The 22,799-nt window shown below is 38.9% G+C and overlaps 2 protein-coding genes and 2 long non-coding RNA genes across 4 annotated transcripts; all 4 read right to left on the bottom strand.

Annotated features, from left to right (window-relative positions):
- Positions 1 to 1,734: 1,734 nt before the first annotated feature.
- LOC140575178 (uncharacterized) lies at positions 1,735 to 2,620 on the bottom strand. The gene is made up of 3 exons (XR_011980793.1): positions 2,514 to 2,620; positions 2,343 to 2,420; positions 1,735 to 2,222 (listed from the first exon to the last, which is right to left on the bottom strand). It is a non-coding gene; the product is annotated as an uncharacterized lncRNA (long non-coding RNA).
- Positions 2,621 to 3,598: 978 nt separating this feature from the next.
- LOC140575259 (uncharacterized) lies at positions 3,599 to 4,444 on the bottom strand. The gene is made up of 3 exons (XR_011980802.1): positions 4,337 to 4,444; positions 4,167 to 4,244; positions 3,599 to 4,046 (listed from the first exon to the last, which is right to left on the bottom strand). It is a non-coding gene; the product is annotated as an uncharacterized lncRNA (long non-coding RNA).
- A 725-nt stretch (positions 4,445 to 5,169) lies between these two features.
- LOC140574923 (ADP-ribosylation factor 4) lies at positions 5,170 to 11,568 on the bottom strand. Its single transcript, XM_072695009.1, has 6 exons — positions 11,363 to 11,568; positions 9,920 to 10,000; positions 8,229 to 8,338; positions 7,081 to 7,152; positions 6,844 to 6,969; positions 5,170 to 6,721 (listed from the first exon to the last, which is right to left on the bottom strand). The coding sequence occupies exons 1-6, from the start codon at positions 11,427 to 11,429 to the stop codon at positions 6,635 to 6,637; spliced, it is 543 nt and encodes a 180-aa protein (XP_072551110.1). The 5' UTR covers positions 11,430 to 11,568; the 3' UTR covers positions 5,170 to 6,634.
- A 1,642-nt stretch (positions 11,569 to 13,210) lies between these two features.
- On the bottom strand, positions 13,211 to 18,686 carry arf5 (ADP-ribosylation factor 5). The gene is made up of 6 exons (XM_072695035.1): positions 18,507 to 18,686; positions 17,744 to 17,824; positions 17,032 to 17,141; positions 16,028 to 16,099; positions 15,707 to 15,832; positions 13,211 to 15,565 (listed from the first exon to the last, which is right to left on the bottom strand). The coding sequence occupies exons 1-6, from the start codon at positions 18,571 to 18,573 to the stop codon at positions 15,479 to 15,481; spliced, it is 543 nt and encodes a 180-aa protein (XP_072551136.1). The 5' UTR covers positions 18,574 to 18,686; the 3' UTR covers positions 13,211 to 15,478.
- Positions 18,687 to 22,799: the final 4,113 nt, after the last annotated feature.

Below are 22,799 nucleotides of genomic sequence, written 5' to 3'. Positions count from 1 at the left end.
GCCCTCATGCCCTTTGGATTGGGACACTGTCATCCTGAAAGAGGCCACTCCCTTCAGGACAGAGATGTCTCATCACAGGATGCAGCTGACCAGTCAAAATAAGCTGATTTTCATGACCCTGCCCTCTCAGGGGAAACGAAATCAGAACACTGCAGTGAAATGAGAGCAGTGTGGTGTTGGGATCTCTACAGTGTGACGAGATTCATAGTTACATCTAGAGGTGGAACCACTGCACTGTGGATTAAGAGGCCATTCAAATGAATAGACAGGCTAATCTATTGCCGCCTTGCTCTCTGTGTTTTCAGATGGTGTCAGGAATCCTTTAGTATGTCCGTGCAACAGTTCGAGTTCAGGATGATAAACGATTCAACGATTTTCTCATGAAGTGTGTATAACAATCAACTGACCTCAATGACTGATTTTCAGAGGCTAACACTCTACAGCTGACTAACAACAGAGAAATATTTGCAACCCCGGTTGTGATCCATGACTATTCAGTTCAATTCAATTCAGGTTGGCTTTATTGGCATGACTGTCTCATCAACAATGTTGCCAAAGCACACAAAATTACATCTGAACAAAATATCAAAAATAATTGAATTAATTAATAGTGAAAAATAAAACAATCAGCTAACAATAGACAACTATTAATGTACAGAACTAAAATAAACTCATTTTTCATTGAAACTGTAAAATTATAGTAGCTATAGGAACTATATTTATATTATTATTTATAGTATTGTCATTATAGTTATTATGACTATCTGAAAACCATACGTGTCATTACGTAACCGTGAAGGTTGATGTACAGATGATATTGAGAGCTGTGTGATGCCCCCCAGGCCCTGGCACTAAAGCAAAGAGCACTGAGGTTTAACACTGTAGACTTGCTTTCTAGGCCAACGTCACCCAGAAACCACCAAAAACAACATTTGTGGACGACTGATTCTTATCAATGCACTCTGTTACTTCCAGTGAGTTGAATAACTGCGAATAACTGCCAGGACGTTGTTGAGATTGGACTTCCTGGAACTAGTCAGACTTGTTCTACTGAAAAGCGAAACTCACACTGGCTGGATCAGAGTTTCTACAGCTAGCACGTACACCTAGATGATCACCCTGGCAGAATTTGAAACTCTGGCACAGTGGGGTAGTAACCAGATCCATGTTTTTTATTGGTGGACTCATATTGCATCACTTATTCTGATTATTTTGTGTCAAATATGGTATTTGTGTCAAATATGTTAACACAGTCCATATTTCACACTTTTCTTTGAAAACACAGCCTCTGTCAGACGTCCCGTTTAGTGATTCATTAAAGCTGAAAAGATATGACTCTGGGCCCCACAACTCCAATAATTCAGCCAAAATACTCAATTGACAAATGATTTAGGGCTCCAGTCAGCCACAGGCCCATTCAGTCGTCCTAACCTTACCCCCAATACCACACCCCTGGTCACACAATGGTACCAGGAGGTTAAAGGCTTACATATGCATTTCTCTGAGTGATGGAGGAGCAGTAGCTCCATCTAGCAATAGGAAGGCCCAAAAGTGCTCACTGGGACTCTCTGTCTTGGATAAGTGTTGCCAGAGATCTCTTGATGACGCACCACTCAGGAGCCCCAGTGAGCTAAAGTTGCTGTTGAGGGCAAACAGTACATATATGTAGAACTTTAGTAGAACCTGATTTGTCTTACATTGTTAGAATAACAAAGGAAACACACTTGAGAACTATTGGTTGTTGTAGTTTTGCAATTTTTATTTTTATTTTTTATTTTATCAGGAAATTGCACACAGCCTTTTAATAAAACAATATTTATATAGAATGGGTTGTTAATTGTTTTACAGCAGGCCATCCACAGAACCTGCCAACCAAGCAACAGACAACCAGAAGCCGACCAAAAAAAAAAAAGTAAAAGAGTAAAGTTGTGTCAGCTTTTATTAAGCTTTTGCATTTGCTCATCCAGAGCCAGTATAGACTTCAGTCTGTTTGTTGGTTGCTTCTAGCGTCTCATGCCTTGTTGGCAGGTCATTGTAGTAAGACCTGGTGCTGCTCACTGCAGGTCCCCTGAACCTTGACCAGCGACTCCGTGTGATGTCCATCCCATCCATATGGCAGGAGGCCACAACACAACGTCTACTAGAACAAGGCAGAAGACCCGAGTGCCCGAAACCCTTGGCAGTTGGGTTCTCCTCCTCTCCTCCTCTCCTCCTCCTCAAATCTGTAGAGAGGAGACATCTCCATTTAGGACACCGTCCATAAGCACAACCTCAGGCTAACGCTAGATTCCTCAAATTACACATATTTGTGGAAGAGGTCATGAAAGGTGAAGCTCACTTACAAGAAAGAAATGCAAGCAGTGGACTACATGTCCCAGAAATCCTTAAGAAGTACCCAGGGTGACCATGGTGGCAGTGGCCTGGTGAGGATAGTGATGAGGGTTGTAGTTATTATGTGGTTGATATTAATAAAAGCATCTACAGAATAGGAGTAAAGTAACAGCTCCACTCACCACGCAGGACTCAGGAACCTGCTGGCTCCACCACGATCAGTCCTCCAGCTACTTCAGCAGACGAGTCTGTAGGATAGAAGAGACCGACTCCTCTGTCTGCTCTCTATTTATCCTCTCCTTCCTTCCGCCCAGGTCTTCTGGTAGCCTAGGTTTCTGTTTCTCTGACACCTCTCAAGTTTCGGTTTGCGAAATAATGACTTGAACCCTGAACTACACCTCCAGAGTCCTCTCACCTAGATCACTTATCCAAGTTATACAGATCAACCAGACACTTTATAAAAACTGGTCCTAAGATGTCTTTTTGCAGACAACTATACATGATCAGCCATAACATTAATACCACCCCCATACTTCTACACTCACTGTCCATTCTATCAGCTCCAATGACCATATAGGAGCACTCTGTAACTCTTATCTATAATCCCAGACTGTCTCCATCTGATTCTCTGCAGACTCTATTAGTTAGCCTCCTCCTTTCACCCTGTTTGTTCTTCAATGCTCAGGACCCCATAGGACAGACCACCACAGAGCAGACTGTAGTATTTGGGTGGTGGGTCATTCTCAGCACCCGCAGTGACACTGACTGACATGGTGGTGGCGAGTGTGTTCGCAGTGTGTGTTGTGCTGTTTGTTAATACGCTTGATGGCAGAAGAAACAGTAAATGACCTGGTGTCCCAATACTTTTGTCCAATTTAAAAAGTATGCAGTGTTACCACAGTGCATACTGTATTTCACATTCCCCATTAAAACACAGCGTCTCTCAGCTTCATTTAAAGGAGCATTATTCAGAAATGGTATTTCTTGCTCCTGGGCTCCCCCTACAGTTGGGATGTGGACACAGTAGAGCAATATTATAGGATTTTATTCAAACATGACTTGTGTTACGCAGTTCTCACAAGCATTTTCCTGCCAGATTCTTCACAGTTACATAGTGAAGTTAGCAGCAGGCTGAGCCCGGAGTAGCCACGGCATTACGTTGTGACTTTAGGGTAAAATTCTACATAATGTTGCTTTAAGGTGATAAATGGTCAAATATGAATAGAACATCCAAAAAAAGTTTGAAAAAAGGACAAGACTAGAGAAATATTGATGAACATGGTTTTGCAATTTTTATTTGTTTATTTTTTTCCAGAAATTTGCACACAGCCTTAAAAGGAATGGGTTGTTGGTTGTTTTACAGCAGGCCATCCCTAGAACCTGCCAACCAAGCAACAGACTTTTAAATAAACAATATTTATTTCTTGAGGATTGCTCCTACAGTCAGGTACAGTACTTCAGTCAGTAGATTAACTTGTGTCGGCATTGTTCAACAAACATTGGTTGCTTCAAAAGTCTAAGGCTTTATTGGCGGTCACAGTAGACCTGGTGCTGTCCACTGCAGGTCTGCTGAACCTTGACCAGCGACTCCGTGTGATGTCCATCCCATCCATATGGCAGGAGGCCACAACACAACGTCTACTAGAACATGGCAGAAGACCCGAGTGCCCGAAACCCTTGGCAGTTGGGTTCTCCTCCTCTCCTCCTCCTCAAATCTGTAGAGAGGAGACATCTCCCTTTAGGACACCGTCCATAAGCACAACCTCAGGCTGACGCTAGATTCCTCAATATACACATATTTGTGGAAGAGGTCATGAAAGGTGAAGGTCACTTACAAGAAAGAAATGCAAGCAGTGGACTACATGTCCCAGAAATCCTTAAGAAGTACCCAGGGTGACTATGGTGGCAGTGGCCTGGTGAGGATAGTGATGAGGGTTGTAGTTATTAGGGGTTGATATTAATAAAAGCATCTACAGAATAGGAGTAAAGTAACAGCTCCACTCACCACGCAGGACTCAGGAACCTGCTGGCTCCACCACGCTCAGTCCTCCAGCTACTTCAGCAGACGAGTCTGTAGGATAGAAGAGACCGACTCCTCTGTCTGCTCTCTATTTATCCTCTCCTTCTTTCCGCCCACACCTTACAGCACAGGGAGGTAGATGGTATGCTGCCAATGCAAATTAGCCTAGGTTTCAGGTTCCTATCCTGCTTCTCCTTCCTCTTTGTTTAACCAACACTCCCCTCTCCAGTTTCTGTTATGGAAAATAATGCCATTAAAGCCTCTGGGAACCAAAATCTCAGTTTTCTTTCCAATTAGCCTAATCTGGCCCCTCAGGGCCCCCAGTGTCTGATGAAGATCTTTTTTCTAAAGTCTAATAAACATCTGCTGTATTTCATCAGCATTGCTTTCCTCTCTGTGTGGATTGGGTGGTCAGGCTTATGTCAGCAAAACCCTGACCAATCACAAAGCTAACATGGCTGCGTTTTCGAGTCTGAGCAATCTGGAGAGCTAAGCCTAAACCCAGAGCTGCTGCCCCACGTGGATGGATGGGAGGTCCCAACACAGAATCGTAGCTGTGGGGAAGATATGCTGGGCTCCATCCAACATGCTGACCTCACTAAGGCTCTTGTGGCTGAATGCAATCAAATTCCCACCAAGAAAATCTAATAGAAAGCCTTGCCTGGACAATGACTGAGCAGGTGTCCCTAATGCTTTCGTTCAGGTAGTGCAGCTACATATGGTTATATGGTTTGTTTGGTTAGGTGTTAGGTGTGTGTGTGTGTGTGTGCGCTGTTGAAGTTCTAATCTTCAGAGGCATCTCAGTCCGACTCAGTACGTCAGTTCAACATGGTTTTATTCTAAAACAGTATCATACATAAAGTACACAAACATCACCTTGATTATTGGGTCCAACCGAGTGAGAATCTGTTCAACATCCCTAAAAAGGCAAGTTCAGCACACTGTCACTGCATTCAACCGAGAGTTGATGGGATTTTTTTTTTTTTTTTGTCACAAAAAGTTTCATATGTCAATGGTGAACTCCAGCAGCACTCCAGGGACTCACATACAATACCAACAGGTGTTTTAGACATGACTGACACGAACATTGCTACCGACTTTAAAAAAACAACAACAATGGAGAAAAGGGTCAGTTTGTAAAGTGACCAGTAGCGGTTTCACACATCACTACATGGTCAGAACCTAAGGGCATCTTACCCTCCTCTGTATACTGAAACTCAGTACTTCCAGCCAGACACGTCCGCTTAGAGAAGCCAACGAGTTCAATGAGCTACGGTGTGTCTTTGCTGAATCAGCATGCACTGGCTGATTTGGGAATGTGTGGAAAAGAGCATTTTGGCTCCATCAGATCTAGAAAGATCTATAGAGGACCTGGGGCTGGTTTCCCAGGCAGGGATTAAGCCTAGTCTTGGACTGCACAGCATTCTTAATGGAGATTGTCGAAGCCCAGGATTGGGCTTAATCCTCGGCCAAGACCGAACTCTTGGGGTCAGTTTTCCAGACTGAGATCGAGCCTAGTCCTGGACTACCTTGTTCTTTGAATCTTAATTCAGCATGCTGTATAGTCCAGGACTAGACCAAATGCCTGTCTGGGAAACCAACCTTTGAGGTTTTAATAACAAATTCAGTTAAAATACTTCTAGTTTTGAAACACTGAGGTTGTCGCATCTCCTTTTTCCCCTCCCAATCAGCTTTCCCCACTCTACACCGATATTCCCTATCCAGCATATGAGAACAGTACTAATGATGGAAATAAAAAGCTACAAAGAAATATTGGGCTTGATCTTAAGTCTGGGGAGTCATTTTCCTCACCTAATGTTGGTCTTAGACCTGTGCTGGTTTCACAGTCACCACCTTTACATATCTGCTCCATTGTGGTGCTCTCAAATGAATGTCGTGCTACTCTAACCTATGGGTCAGCGAATGTAATCAGCTTGCTCTGTGCAAAATCCAAAAAAGCCAAAACCCTGATCGGGCAGGGTTGGGTTCCTCTTTTTGCTGAAGACGTTTTGAAAGACTCAAAACGCCAAAGAAAAATTTGGCCCTACTTAACACCCTCTCATCCCAGCAAGGAGGAATCACATCACTGAAATAAACATAAAGAAAGTGAGAAAAAGAATACAGAGTAGAAGAGGAAAGCTAAAACATGACGATGGGCACTGAAATCGTGAAAGCTGGCTCCTTCCCAGCTTTCAGTCCCATCACACACACTGGTTCTTCAAAACAGAGTCCATAGACCTATCACTCGTTCACACACTTCCCAGCCTCTTCCGCTCACAGGCACTAGCGTTTGGACAGCTCGTTGGATAACCAGTCTAGTCCTTCGTACAGCCCGGTGCCTTGTGTAGCGCAGGTAGCCTGGACATACCACTGCAAAGGACAAGAGAAACAAAGGAAGTCAATAATCAAATGTTGAATCTGGACAAATTTTAATATTAGTCTCATCTAGCCAGTATGTGTGAGTGTGTGTGTGTGTGTGTGTGTGTACACACCGTTCTGCTGCGCAGGCTCTGCAGGCCCAGTTTGTCTGTAAGTTCGCTCACTGCCATGGCGTTCGGCAGATCCTGTTTGTTTGCGAACACCAGCAGCACAGCGTCCCTCAGCTCATCTTCCTGCAACTGTACATACACAGGAAATAACACCCATGAGGACACAGAAGCACGTTCACCAGCTCAAATCAGTACATGAGAGTAAAGGAGGCGTAAACACCAAATAACTCAAATACTTACCATTTTAGCGAGCTCCTCAGCAGACTCTGACACTCTCTCTCGGTCATTGCTGTCCACTACAAAGATCAGGCCCTAAAAAGACACAAAAAAAAAGACAAATCTGTAGTGACAAATCTTATTAACCACTGAACCTCTTAAGATGCATCATTTACTAACTACTATTAATTTCTGGGTATCTGCTTAAATTTATTAGTTTCTTTTCTTTTTTTAAATTGCTAATATTGCCTATAATAAACTAATACACAAGTTATGTAGTTAAGAGTGGTATATTAACTTGAGGGGTTAAATAATAAATTAATTTATAATAATAATAATAATAATAAAAGAGAACTCATGGAGGTTCACTTTATCTTGTTAACCAGATAGGAACTTGCACTTCCCAACAAGCCTCTGTTTACAGGCTGATCACATATAAATGTGACTGACTACTGTAAAAATCTATTTGTCTATTGGTTAATACAAAATAAAACCACAAATATTGTTTACACTATTAGAAAACCTGGAAAACCTTGTTGTTTGAGTCAGTAAAACCAAAAATTTCAACTACTTTCTCAAGATCTGGACTTTGCTCCAGTTTTTCTGAAGAATACTCAGAGCGAGAGTCATCAGGAGTTTTTACAGCTGTAATTAAATCTTCCACATGTACACACTGCATATTAATTACAACATTACTGGCTATGCGAGAATAAACAAGCAAACATAAGTAAAAGGTGAGGTTCTACTTGAGAGAAAAGGTTGTATTAAAAACTGAAAATAAATTTAAATTCTTTTAAATTCTTTTATGTATTTGTTTATTATTATCTTAATTTTCAGATGTTTTTATTACCTGTATTTTATTTTTTTTAAAGAATTTAAATGTAGATTTTTTCTGTTTTTTTTACAAGTTGACATGCATTCTTCTAACTTTTTCTACATATATAATTTTGATTCTATTTGTGTTAGTTTGGTTGATTAATTTCTAAATGAATTCATTTAGTTTTATATTTACATCAAGTTTTATTATCTCTTACTAATTCAAACATATAATTTACTCTAATTTACTCAATTTATTCTTTTATTAGCTGTTGACCACACAATTTTCCAAGTGAAAATAAAGGAAGGTCGACTGATTTTATTCTGCTCTTGTTCTGAATGAAATGACTTCATACCTGAGTATTCTGGAAGTAATGTCTCCAAAGTGGACGAATCTTATCCTGGCCACCAACGTCCCAAACAGTGAAGCAGATGTTCTTGTATTCAACAGTTTCCACGTTAAATCCTGCCCAGGGAAGAAAAAATGAATGCGTTAAAAGGGAAAACTGACTGTTTAGTTACCTTAAAAGGCAAAATATCATCAGTTTGTCCAGTATTATAATAAAGTAAATGAAATACTGCTGTTATTAGAGCATATAAAACATGTTCTTACATGTGCCGGGGTTGGAGCGAAGCTCTTAAAAAACATTTTTAAAGACTGATAACATTCACTCTCCATCTTACACTTTATTTATTAAAATACAACTGCACAGGAGAACAAACCTGCTGATTTATATTAAACTACGTTAAAGAAACCTCTAAAATAAGTAAGATGAAGTGAAACTTCACTGTTCTGCAGTGTGGGTTCTTCAGTTATCAGAGAAATAGAAAAGTAACTGTGCTGGTCGGGGAAAAAACAGCCACTGCCAGTTACATAGTGACATCTAGAGGTGGCACAACTTCACTGGTCTCAGTGGTGCAAGACTGGTTATTCTTCACACCTGTGTATTTATAGCTGTGCATCACTTCCAATAAAAATGACTGACCCAGGAAAACAGTATCTACCGTTCTACTGTTCTCTAAGATGATCTTACATACACTAAAGACCAGAACTGAAGGGTATTACTTCTACCAGTATTTATTAAGGTCTTCAGGATATTTTTCCTGATGTTTGTAATATAATGCAAGTATAATTATCAGTTGCTTTAAAAGAGAGGGTTGAGGGTTGGTCAATTTGACGAAATACAGAGTAAAAAGCTCCTTAATACAATCTACTGTGTCATGGGAACACAGGCCGCACACCATGTAATGTTCAACCACAAGATAATTTGCATAACTGGGTGGTTAAAAATTTCTTATCAGCTCCAAGGTCTGGCACCAAGCTGTCAGCCTCCAGTGTTTTATTGCATGACCTTTAAGTCAGACTCCAGCTGCCCGAACAGAGCGAAAAACACTACATTTCCAAGGACGCATCAGCTTTATGTAACAATACAGAAACTGTGACTACCTCGGGATTTGTTGAGCGCTTCAAATGTTGTCAAATAAAGTCTGATACTGGTGATTCTGATATTATTATTATCACCATCATCATTATCATCATCCATCCCTAGTATTTACTCTTGGGACTTTGACATGATGCTTATATCGAGAGTTCCAGATGACTTTCACCCAGCCACAATTAGGGTTGTACACACCACATTCAAGGAACCAATTACTTATAGTGAGTCAAACTGGCAACCTGGGGGTCCTCCCAACGGTTAGAAAAGTGGGCTCAGCCCTGAAGGTCACTGGTTCAATCTCCAGGACAAGCATCCATGGCTATGGTGCCCTTGAGCAAGGCACCTAAGCCCCGTTTGCTCCCTGGGTTTATGTGTTCCCTGCCTACTATTCCAGATGTGTTTTAAGAGAGAGAGAGAGTGTGTGTGTGTGTGTGTGTGTGTGTGTGTGTGTGTGTACCGTGAAGGTTGAATACCATTGTACTGCTGCGTAAAAGCAATAAAGGGCTCTTAATAAATCACAGCTATACCATGATGTGAGACTACCGGAAACATATCAGACTGCGTATGAGCTCTACTTACTGCAAAGTGGCAGTGAATGTTAAACGTACCTATAGTTGGGATGGTGGTCACGATTTCTCCCAGCTTCAGTTTGTACAATATTGTGGTTTTGCCTGCAGCGTCCAGACCCACTGAAAAACAACACCAACAAAACATTAGAGGTTCAACAGCTTCCATATAAAAGACTTTCTTCACTACAATTACCATGAGACTGTGGGATATTAACTGGATACTTTCAAATAATACATTTGTGCTTCGACTGTCGCATAGTAGCAAGGAAAATAAGCTAATATATAATATAACACATTATATAGAGTATAATATATATATATATATATATATATATATATATACATATATTACTTCTTTTCTTCAGCGTTTTTTTACATTTAGTTCACTTTTACTTTGAATCTGTTTTGTCCTACGATTCCTATGAACTCCATCCACCTCTCCATCTGAGGACTAGGTAGGCTGAAGGTATCCTGACACTGGTACTGATGCTTATATAAACAAAATCACCTCATGCAAATTACTAAATAATGTAATTTCTGTCATTTTTACTCTTTTGGGATTTGTTCTTTTGACCAAGACAATAGGATCCATCATTAAGAGAGCAGAGATGTGATCAATTGCAGTTTAAAAACACATCATGAATCCGACAGACTTTGTTTGGACCTTTCTCAAGAACAAATTTGTGTATGTGAGGCTCAGTGTATGTGAGTCCTTTCACTATATATATATATATATATATATATATATATATATATATATATATGTGTGTGTATATATATATATATATATAAATATAAAATGTGTGTATATATATATATATATATATATATATATATATATATATATATATATAAAATGTGTGTGTATATATATATATGTGTGTGTATATGTGTGTATATATATGTCAGCAAGCATGTACTCCTCTTCTATACACTTAGCTGTATACTACAGTGAGAAAATCTCACATTTTCCAGCACTGAAACTTATGGTGCCTTAAAGAATAAACCAGCACTAAATTATCAACGTCTACAAAGTCTACTAGATGTTACTCACATGCTTATTTAATAGCTGGTTATGCTGCAATAAGAACAGAACTGGGGATGTAGCCAAGTACAACCAATATTTACATATAAAACATTTACACAACGCTAATGTCTAAACGCTTATCATATATTATATATATATATTATATACATTATATACGAGATGACCACGTGTGCATATATTCAGCAGGATTTGCTGATCTGGTCAAAGGTTACACAACAGGTAACGTTAGCTGGTCAGTTCATGGGCTGGCCACCTAATCGATTATTACTGAACTGACTGAAATTAGCTGATCAATCAGTCTTTACATGTAATCCAATTTCCCCAGAAAACGAGGAAGGAGGATTTTCCAGCTGGAAGGGAAAGTGAGGGAGCACTATGCCAGCTAGCCTAGTAGCTACCGAGGCTAACGCTAGTGGCCGCAGCCTAGCTCTCACCCATCAGTATCCTCATCTGCTTCTTCCCAAACAGTCTCCCGAAGAGCGAGGAGATCGTGAGCCCCATGCTGATGCACTGGAGGTAACGCTGTGAGAGTCAGGGGAGCTGGAGTAAACTTTCAGAGGGGTTAAAGGTGCTGCTGTGTGATAGCCAGCTGCTGCTGCTGCGGCTGCTGCTGCTGCTGCTGCTGGTGATGATGGTGGCGGTGGTTGCGCCTGCGTACTGCCACGTCACGGCCTCCGTGGAAGATATGACGTCATTTCCTGGACGAGGTCTTTGCTTTTTGATTATTTATTTATTTATTTATTTCTATTTTATTTAATTTAAACCATCGTACAGGGAAGGGGGTATACGTCTTTAAAAAAATTAAAAAATAAATCGAACAAATTCCGAACAAATTTATGTTAAACTTGTTAAAATGGAAATAAAACCGTACATTCACACAGAAACAAAAAAAAACATAAATATATAATAGAAATTAAACATTAAATAACTTTAAATAATAAAATGTATTATTATTGGTTATTGATTATTAGTAATTTAAAAGTCATGCATGACTATGATCTATATATATATATATATATATATAACATTATAGCTTTTTTTTATCAATAAATGATAAATGAATGCATAATCATAATAATGTTCAGTATGTTATACGTTTCAGTACCTTTACTATTTAAAGGCCTTGGCATGTTATATATAGATGCATTAATGGACTTTTTTTTATTATTAAAAAAACAGCTTTCATTTCATATTACATACGTTGTCCATGTTTTTAGAAATGCCCAATAACTTGGACGTTATGTACAGTGTAATTAGGTGCAAAAAGGCAGGATTTAAATACAGAATAAATGTGTAATGTATGTGAGCAGATGGCTAAAGTCTAAAGTGACACCAAGCAACAGGAATATTAAGCCAGCTACAGACTGCAGTGCATTTTACAGTGTGAATTGTATTATTTATTTGTGTATTTATTATGTTTTCAGATTATAACCAGTGTGTGTTTTCTCATAAAAACGTGAAAATTCGTTCGATTCAGTTGAACTTGTGAACCGATTCCAAAGAATCATTAGTTCACGGTCGCTATTGCTACAGGTTGGCCCTCAAACCCTGAGTCAGCAGGTTGAGCAGCAGCACAGCGAGACCATACTGTGAGTGAGAACATTCAATACACACTACATGTCCAAATATTTGTGGACACCCCTATTATGACCCCTATGAATGCATTTAGTTGTTTTAAGTAGCACCCATTGCTGACACAGACGTGCAAATGCACACACACACACAGCTTGTCTAGTCCCTATAGAGAAGTACTGCCAATAGAATAGGACTCTCTGCATGCCAGGTGTGGGACATAGAGGGCAATAAAGCCCCCCAGTATTGAGCTGTGGAGCAGTGGAATAACTGTGTTCTCTGGAATGATGGTTGGAGCTCCATCCAGTACTTTTGGGATGAGTTGGGGAGTTGGGGATGAGGTAAGGTGGTGATTATCATCCAGCATTCTGGCTTCACTAAAGCTCTTGTCGATGAATGCAATCAAATTCTCACAGCAATGCTCCTCCAAACTCTAGTAGAAAGCCTTCGCACCCTGGGCAGTAGAGAGTTAGTCCAACAAAAGCAGGAGAAACTCTTTATTAGCCTTGTTTTTGTTTTGGAAACAATGAATAAGCAGGTGTCCCAATACTTTTGTCTAAGATAAAAGTCATTTTTTCAGGTTAGTTCCCTGATCCTCTGGTTTAACAAACACATAAAGTCATCAAATACACCATGTCTTTTGATTACCTTTACTGATTCTACTGTCTACCACTTGCATTATGTATCCAAGACACTTTTCACACTGGGAATATTGGGAATCTTCAGGAACCTTTTATTTAAGAAAAGCAGGGCAAGTGAAACTTCATACAGCACATACACAACTCAAACACAGGGCATTTCCCAGGACTGAGCTAGCATTAAAACCAAACACAATGAGAAAACAAAGACAATGTCACACACCACCACACACACACTGTTATTATTGCATTTCCATGGCCTGTCCATCTTCTGCACTGCTCGTGACCGTATCTGTCACCTCTCTGCTTGCTGAACGTGCACCATTTCAGAAAAGAGTAAACCACAGGTGAGAGGAACCTTATTGCACTGTGGATAGATTCTCAGCCAAACACCAATACAGGCAACGGTGTGGAAGGCAGGAGCATGCTGCAATAAATATGTAAAGAAGGTGCAGCCATCGCACTGGTGGTCAAACACATGGTGGCTGTTCTTCAAGAGTAAATGTTCCCGGTGCGCCACCCTGCATGATTGTAGGGGTACGAGCTGGACGTGGATGAGAAGGTTCGTTTCTGTTAAACAGAGAGGAACGGGTAGCTTCTTGAAAGCCCTGAGTGCACGGTTTACCACTGTAAGTGTTGGAAATGTACTGCAGCTATGGTATCTAGAACATCTAGGCTTTCAGAATAGCAGGGTTGAGACAGACTGAAAAGGCCTCAGAGTGAAGTAGAGACCAAAATAGAGAGAATGGGAGGTTGTGGGTTTTTTTTTGGACCTTATAAATCCTCAAGTTAAGTTCTGGCTGGCTGGCTGAAGGTCCATGAGTCTATATATACACATACAGTCATGTTAAAAAAAGAGGAGACCCCATGAAAACCTTAAACATCTGGACTGGTTTGGTCTTCATGTGATCAGCACTGAGAGATGGAGGTAATCTAACTAAACTCACACACCTGAAGAAACGTCTTTAATCATCATTTAGAAAATGGAATTAATAGAAATGTAATTTTCTCCTGAGGAAAAAGTTCAGAACCAGCTGCAGAACATCAGCTGCAGATGATCAGAACATGGTTGGAGAGGATTATTCTGGAGGAGTCTGGAGTCTTATTTAAACCTCAGACGTTTAGTCTGGTCTGATCTTGACTGATGGTTGAAGTGAGGGGTGAAGAAGATCACCATCAAGGCCAGATCCAGAGAGCTCTCTGAGGCCTTCAGAAAGAAGGGTGGAGATGTAGAGGAGTCTGGGAAGGGGTTTAAGCAGATCTCAGAACTGTTAGAAATCAGCCGCTGTTCCACTGTCCACTAAATCATTTACAAGTGGAACAGCTGACCAACATGACCAGATCAGGCTGTTCTAGGTAGTTCAGCCCAACAGCAGAACCTGAAGATGAGTACAGACGTTTTCATCAGTCCTAAAAAGTCATCACAGTAGCCGGTAGCTCTTGTACAACAGCGGATGTCAAAGTACAGCATCTAGCGTCAGAAAGACTAAGGAAGAGTGCAAGGAGGAAACCCTTGCTGTTTATATATATAAAAAATAAATAATAATAAGCATAATAAATATATACCACCAACAGGGCAAAATGAAAGCCTACCAGAACACACCTAGACCAGACCTCTGGTGCTTTGGACAGATGAATCCTGAGTCTTGCCCTGATGTGTTTTTTTTAATATTATTATTATTTTATCATCATTGTCTTTAGGCCTTTTAGTTATGTGTGTTTAGTTAAATCACCTCATCTCTCAATATTGTTCAAATTAAGATTAAACGTCCAGATCTTCATGGGATATCCTCATTTCTTTTCACACGACTGTAGATGTGTGTAACCGTGTTAAACTGAAAGGCCTGTCTGCAGTTTATTTTGTTGAATGTAATGGTTTTAATGTCTGTTTGGGAACAAAATTGTACATCAAGCAGTAAGTTAGCACAGGAAGCACCAAACTGTGGAATCTGACAGGGAGCTTGTGTGGCTAAATCTTATCCACACTGAGAACCGTGTAAGGGAAGGTCCCCTTTCCAGGATAATTCCGTTCTGAAGCCCTGCTGCTTCCATAACGCCGTCACAGTTAACAAGTGAACATGCGATTTAAAGCATAATCCATATAAAAGAATGTGGTTCGAAAGAAAAGTAAGGACAGAGCTGGAATAAAGAATAGAAAAGTAAAGATAAGACATGATAACTGTTGGCTCCTCATCACCCATCAGCCCAAACACACACTCACTCACTCGCTCGCTCACCCACCCACTCACTCACACACTCTTTAGAACAGAGTCTATAGATTAATGTTATCTTTCTTTCTCAAATTCAGACACCCCCTTCTTTTTCTTCAGCCCACAGGCACTAGCGTTTGGACAGCTCATTGGATAACCAGTCTAGTCCTTCGTACAGCCCGGTGCCTTGTGTAGCGCAGGTAGCCTGGACATACCACTGCAAAGGACAAGAGAAAGGAAGAGGGAGTAAATAAAATAAAAAAAATCTGAATCTGAGTTAGTCTGAATATGTTCGAGTCATCTATTCAGACAGAGAGAAACTGAGAGAGTGTGTGTGTGTGTGTGTGTGTGTACACACCGTTCTGCTGCGCAGGCTCTGCAGGCCCAGTTTGTCTGTAAGTTCGCTCACTGCCATGGCGTTCGGCAGATCCTGTTTGTTTGCGAACACCAGCAGCACAGCGTCCCTCAGCTCATCTTCCTGCAACTGTACATACACAGGATGTGACAAAACTCTGTGTTAGTTAACACACACACACACACACACACACACACACACACACACACACACACACACACACACACACAGCAGTGACAGAATGTGCTCAGAGAAAGCGCTGATTTTAGGGTGCTTACACACACAGACATTATACAGACAGACAGAAACACTGAAAACTCTTACCATTTTAGCGAGCTCCTCAGCAGATTCAGCTACTCTCTCTCTGTCGTTGCTGTCCACCACAAAGATCAGGCCCTGGAAAGAAGACACATTAACTATGAGACCCTGGTCATTTAATTTAAACAACTCAAATAACTGGAACTGTGATTCCCAGCGTCTGGCATCTGAGCTGTGGAGCTTTAAGTATTTGCAGAATTACAAATCAATGCTGTGAAAATGAGCTAGTCAAACATTTTAGGTAGTAATTCACTCAATTAGGAGTCTTTGTACTGGAGGACTTCACAACAAGATTCTGAAAGGTGCTGTTTGATTTATGTGTTTTTGAAAATTCACCGTCTGCTGTACGTCTTTGTTTGACGTACAGTATACAGTTTTATACATTACATTGTATATTACTGTATATTAGCTTTAATATAAAAGTTCTGTGACCAATAAAAGAATAAAGCTACGTAATTTTGTTTATTTAAACATGTTTCCAGTGGTACACTTTTCATACACCTTTTAAAGCAACATTTACAGAAATTTTAATAATCTGAAAGCCTCTGGCTGAGCATGGAAAACCAATTCAGTTTTCTATAGCATGGAAGTGAGCTGTGTCTGGACAAACCAAGCATTAACAAAATATGCTTATGTACATTCGGCATTATCTAAAATATTAACGATCACTTAACAGCTTATATATAATATTATACAGAATAATAATTATTATTCAAATACTCATTTGGGATGCAGTGGTGGCTCAGCAGTTAGAGCTCCGGACTATTGACGACAGGGTTGTGGGTTTGATGCCCGGGCTCGGCACGCAGCCACTGTTGAGCCCTTGAGCAAGGCCTTTCACCTTAATTATTTTGATATTAATGCTCAATCAATATTATATATAGATGTGATATTGGTGCATAACTAAAACTGTGTCTCCAGTTGCCCTTTGCTTATGTTGTTAAGTCAAGCACCTCTACTCCTACATCTCTTATTTGTTAAAAACCCAGAACACACAAACAACTCCATACCTGAGTGTTCTGAAAGTAATGTCTCCAAAGTGGACGAATCTTATCCTGACCACCAACGTCCCAAACAGTGAAGCAGATGTTCTTGTATTCGACGGTCTCCACGTTAAAACCTTCCCAGGAATAGAGAAGAGCAATGTTACCAAAACAGATTCACAAAACTTCTCTCCACTCTAGAACGACTGACACACACACACACACACACACACACACACACACACACACACACACACACACAGCAGGGTATTGCATAACTTTCATCAACCACATCCTTCCATTGACACAACAACCTATTCCTAGTCGAGAATCTGACAGCTGTACTTTCATGACTGGACCAATAAAATGCTTCAAAACGACCTGGAGTAAAATCTTTTTGCACTGACTAGTCTCTTGTAAAGTTGTCATTTTAGAGATTACAATAATGCGTTCATCCAACAGCGACGATATATATTTATCACGGCTGTCCAATGAAAACCATGCATCTCCATTGTTGTCCGTTTTTAGTTTTCACCATGGTTTGAGCCTTGTAGCTGCTCCTGTACACAGCGTAGCCAATTCTGAATGAACGGACCAATAGAAATGCTGTAAATACCTTAAGAAAAGCTCTTATTTTACGCTGCCTTCCATTCAAAGTTTAGATCATTTTCGCCTTCTCCTGCAAAGTCACTACTTTGTAGATACAAGTCACATCTCATGAACGAGAAGGAAGTCTTACCTATGGTAGGAATTGTTGTCACGATTTCTCCAAGCTTCAACTTGTAGAGAATTGTGGTTTTTCCAGCTGCATCCAAACCCACTGCAAGAAATACAGATCAGGATGTAACTGACAGTAAAAGCAGCATCTCACATTATAAAAGTAGGATTTTTAACATATTTTTAAAATGCATTTTCTGTTTTCTGAATATCAGTCATTACAGCCACTTGGGAAGAGCCATATGAGCTATACCTGAATAAATTACACCACTAATTATTTGCATATGAACAATGGGAAGCCACAGAGTGACTGGCTCCTTAAAAAAAGGGAATAAAAATAGATCTACCACGTTATCATTCATATCTAACCTAAAAATAATAATAATTGACTGAATTAGTGAATCTGAGTGTGTGAGTCTGAAGCTGAAGCCAGCTGAACACAGAGAGAGGAACTAGGCTGGGACTGGGATGGGTAGCTAGCGAGCTAGCTAGCATTACCCACCTAGCTAGCTACGGAGCCAGCTCCCTTACTGTCAGAATTTAACAAACGACACGTGACAATAAAAACACATTAATAGGCCACAAAAAATGTCAAATACCCAAACTGTATTTCGCTCTACTCCAACCGCACCTGTCTGGTTGGATCGTGTCAGAATTTAGCTATAGCCAGCTACAGTACACTGGACATCGAGGGGAGGCTAACCCTGCTGGCTGGCTAGCTAACTCCACCACACTCGTCCCCTCGTCCCCTCGTTCACTCGCTCACTCGCTCATTCTTCACTTACCCATCAATATTCTCATCTGCTTTTTCCCGAAAAGCCTGCCAAACAGTGAGGAAATGGTCAGCCCCATCGCGAGTCAGAAGGTGGTTGTAGAGCTTGGTCGGTGGGTCTCCTCGTCAGGCTGCTGCTGCTGCTGCTGCTGCTGCTGCTGCTGCTGCGGTAAGGCTGCTCCTCTCAGCAGGGAAGCCGGTAACTCGGCGCCTGCGTGCTGCCACGTCCCAGAGCCACCGTGGAAGACATGACGTCATTTCCGATTGCTCAGATTGCGACATAATAGTAGCGTGGAGGGGCATTACATAATTTTAGAAAGAGCAGGAATTTGCTCGGTCACACAATTTAGGCAAGATGTGCTGCTAATTAACCCGTTTATATTCATATATGACATCAATTAGAATATATAAAATTCCCCTATATTCAATTTCAATTTTCAACTTGCAGTGAAATGCTTTTTAGACAGTCTGCCCACATCAAAGCTAAAATATCTAAATCTAAACTTAAACTAAACCTTAACTTAATGAAATAAAGTGCAAAAGTGCAAAAAATTAATAAATAAATAAATAAAATAAAAAATAAATAAAAGTTACATTTAACTTAAATTTAAATTAAAAATAAAATATATAGATATATTTATAAATATAGAAATATAGAAATAAAAGAAGTAAGAAAATATACAGATATACAGATCCAACATATATTTGTCACATATTGAAATATATGTACCATACATGCCACAAAATGTGATATATATTTAAGCAATGTAAAGGAAAAATCATTCCAAATCATTTTGGAGCATTTCTATTGGTCGATTTATCATTTTAACAATGTAAAGAACAACTGCCTGATTTAAATTATGTGAAAAACAATCCAGTGATGGATGTATGACACATATATTATGCATATGTGTCCAACATATGATCTTTTAAATGAAAAGTCTTCCTAAAAGTGATGCTCTAAAGTGATACTAGAACACAGCAGTAAAAACAAAGGATCGGAAATGGACTGGGCTTACAATAGCTGATACTCCCACTAAAATATGCCTGGGTTGGTCATCAGCCTAGCTGGCAAACTCAACTACAATCATACTTTAATACTTATTCCATTGAATTATTTGCCTGGATCAGCCCTGATCCCAATCCACTGGATCCCTAGAAGGACCTAGAAGTACCTAACCTCTGTAAGGTACTGCCGCACAGCACACAGCGTAGAAATACACTAGTATAAAAGCATAACCTCTATATATAATTCCTATTTGTTAGAAAAGACCTAGAAAGACCCTTTTGGTTTCCTAAATGACTTTCATTTGCTCAACAGATTGACCTATAATTAAGCTCCATTTAATTTAATACCAATTAATTAAATTACCAATTCTACATCCAAGCCAAGAACCTGGTAATGCAACCTCAACTATACCACATAATCTATTTTATTTAGTAACTAAAATGTAATTATATATCCTATATATAATCCTATATATATATATATATATATATATATATATATATATATATATATATATATTACTTTACAGTTATTAGTAGTATACTATAGTAAATATTCACAAAGCACAATCATTTACTTTATTAAATCAATTTACTAAACCATTACATTGTGGTATTAATTGTGACCATAAAGCCTATTAATACATGCACTGTATGCTGTTCTTATCAATGTCCCAGCCCTGTGATGTCCCACTTGTCCAGTAGGGGGCATCACACACTCATTCTGGTGGCAATGATATGTGAATTCATGTAAGTACACTGAACTGAAGTAATAATTGATAGGAGGCAGGAGTAATAATGCCATCAATATTAATATTGTTTATCATTATTTAAATGAAAAAGTCCAGTGGTTCCCAAAAGGGTCCTCAGGGACCCCCTGGCAGTCATTTTTGTCTCTGTCCCTATGTACTGAGAGTTGGGTGGAGCAAAGATCTGGACTTAGTTTTTAGGGTTTACTTTAAGTGGCCTTAAATAACCCAATCCTTACTAGTCTGAATAATAGTAGTCTCCATTACTTTATGTTAGAGGACAAAGCAGCGCTTCTCACTGTCAACACTTCACCACATTTTAAAGTATTTACATCACGTGTGTGTGTGTGTGTGTGTGTGTGTGTGTGTGTGTGTGTGTGTGTGTTTACACTCCACGTGTGCAGCTCTCTGTAAGAACACTGCATTGGCTTCACAACACCCTCAGGCCTTGGCTGTCATTCGAGATCTTAGATAAATGTTATGATAAATACCATCAGTCACGTCTTCCTGTTCACCACGAAAACGTGAGCATCAGCCCTCTGGGCCCATTTCCAAGTCTGTCACCCTGGCTCTTACACACTGACTGCAGGAACAGGTTCTCCTGAAAAGCCGCCAGAACAAACACACATAAATGAATGATGAAAATGAACAGATGGAAAAAGAATCCTACTGTCAGTAAACTGTCCACACTAAGCTAATGTTGTACATGGTGCACTCCCACAGGGTTTCTAATGGAGGAGCCTGAAGAGAACTTCTCACCTATGACTGATCACGAATTCTCGCTTATGCCAAGTGAATAAACCTGCATCTAAAAATAAAATAAGAATAGAATAAAATAAAATAATAAAAATAAGAGTAAAATAAGATAAAAAAAACCTCTAAACCGTTCAAAAACTAATTACTCCTGCAATGCCCCCTCAAGCTTAAGACTTAGCATCTCAAAACAACGACCTAGCATCTTAAAATAATGACTTAGCGTCTTAAAATAATGACTTAGCGTCTTAAAATAATGACTTAGCGTCTCAAAATAATGACTTAGCGTCTTAAAATAATGACTTAGCGTCTTAAAATAATGACTTAGCGTCTCAAAATAATGACTTAGCGTCTTAAAATAATGACTTAGCGTCTCAAAATAATGACTTAGCATCTCAAAATAATGACTTAGCGTCTCAAAATAATGACTTAGCGTCTTAAAATAATGACTTAGCGTCTTAAAATAGTGACTTAGTATCTTAAAATAATGACTTAGCGTCTTAAAATAATGACTTAGCATCTTAAAATAATGACTTAGTATCTTAAAATAATGACTTAGCATCTTAAAATAATGACTTAGCGTCTTAAAATAATGACTTAGCATCTCAAAATAATGACTTAGCGTCTCAAAATAATGACTTAGCATCTCAAAATAATGACTTAGCGTCTCAAAATAATGACTTAGCGTCTTAAAATAATGACTTAGCGTCTTAAAATAGTGACTTAGTATCTTAAAATAATGACTTAGCGTCTTAAAATAATGACTTAGCATCTTAAAATAATGACTTAGTATCTTAAAATAATGACTTAGCATCTTAAAATAATGACTTAGCGTCTTAAAATAATGACTTAGTGTCTCAAAATAATGACTTAGCGTCTTAAAATAATGACTTAGCGTCTTAAAATAGTGACTTAGTATCTTAAAATAATGACTTAGCGTCTTAAAATAATGACTTAGCATCTTAAAATAATGACTTAGTATCTTAAAATAATGACTTAGCATCTTAAAATAATGACTTAGCGTCTTAAAATAATGACTTAGTGTCTCAAAATAATGACTTAGCGTCTCAGAATAATGACTTAGTATCTTAAAATAATGACTTAGCATCTTAAAATAATGACTTAGTATCTTAAAATAATGACTTAGCATTTTAAAATAATGACTTAGCGTCTCAGAATAATGACTTAGCATCTTAAAATAATGACTTAGCATCTTAAAATAATGACTTAGCATCTTAAAATAATGACTTAGTATCTTAAAATAATGACTTAGCATCTTAAAATAATGACTTAGCGTCTTAAAATAATGACTTAGTGTCTCAAAATAATGACTTAGTATCTTAAAATAATGACTTAGCGTCTTAAAATAGTGACTTAGCATCTTAAAATAATGACTTAGTGTCTCAAAATAATGACTTAGTGTCTCAAAATAATGACTTAGCGTCTTAAAATAATGACTTAGTATCTTAAAATAATGACTTAGCATCTTAAAATAATGACTTAGCATCTTAAAATAATGACTTAGCATTTCAAAATAATGACTTAGCGTCTCAAAATAATGACTTAGTATCTTAAAATAATGACTTAGCATCTTAAAATAATGACTTAGCATCTTAAAATAATGACTTAGTATCTTAAAATAATGACTTAGCGTCTTAAAATAATGACTTAGCGTCTCAAAATAATGACTTAGCGTCTTAAAATAGTGACTTAGCATCTTAAAATAATGACTTAGCGTCTTAAAATAATGACTTAGCATCTTAAAATAATGACTTAGCATCTTAAAATAATGACTT

Source organism: Salminus brasiliensis, chromosome 13, assembly GCF_030463535.1.
Source record: "Salminus brasiliensis chromosome 13, fSalBra1.hap2, whole genome shotgun sequence".
NCBI lineage: Eukaryota > Metazoa > Chordata > Actinopteri > Characiformes > Bryconidae > Salminus > Salminus brasiliensis.
The sequence above is the reverse complement of the archived record's forward strand: the minus strand, read 5'-3'. Positions and strand labels throughout refer to the sequence as shown.

What these genes read in the sequence shown, in the direction of transcription:
- LOC140574923 (XM_072695009.1), bottom strand. Translation starts at nt 11,429, where the DNA reads ATGGGGCTCACGATCTCCTCGCTCTTCGGGAGACTGTTTGGGAAGAAG. An exon ending in GCAGATGAGGATACTGATGG is followed by an intron (nt 10,001 to 11,362) that starts GTGAGAGCTAGG and finishes GTTGTTTTTCAG; the next exon opens with TGGGTCTGGACGCTGCAGGC. An exon ending in CTGAGGAGCTCGCTAAAATG is followed by an intron (nt 6,970 to 7,080) that starts GTAAGTATTTGA and finishes GTGTATGTACAG; the next exon opens with TTGCAGGAAGATGAGCTGAG.
- arf5 (XM_072695035.1), bottom strand. Translation starts at nt 18,573, where the DNA reads ATGGGGCTGACCATTTCCTCACTGTTTGGCAGGCTTTTCGGGAAAAAG. An exon ending in GCAGATGAGAATATTGATGG is followed by an intron (nt 17,825 to 18,506) that starts GTAAGTGAAGAA and finishes TATTTCTTGCAG; the next exon opens with TGGGTTTGGATGCAGCTGGA. An exon ending in GACAACAATTCCTACCATAG is followed by an intron (nt 17,142 to 17,743) that starts GTAAGACTTCCT and finishes ATTCCTGGGAAG; the next exon opens with GTTTTAACGTGGAGACCGTC.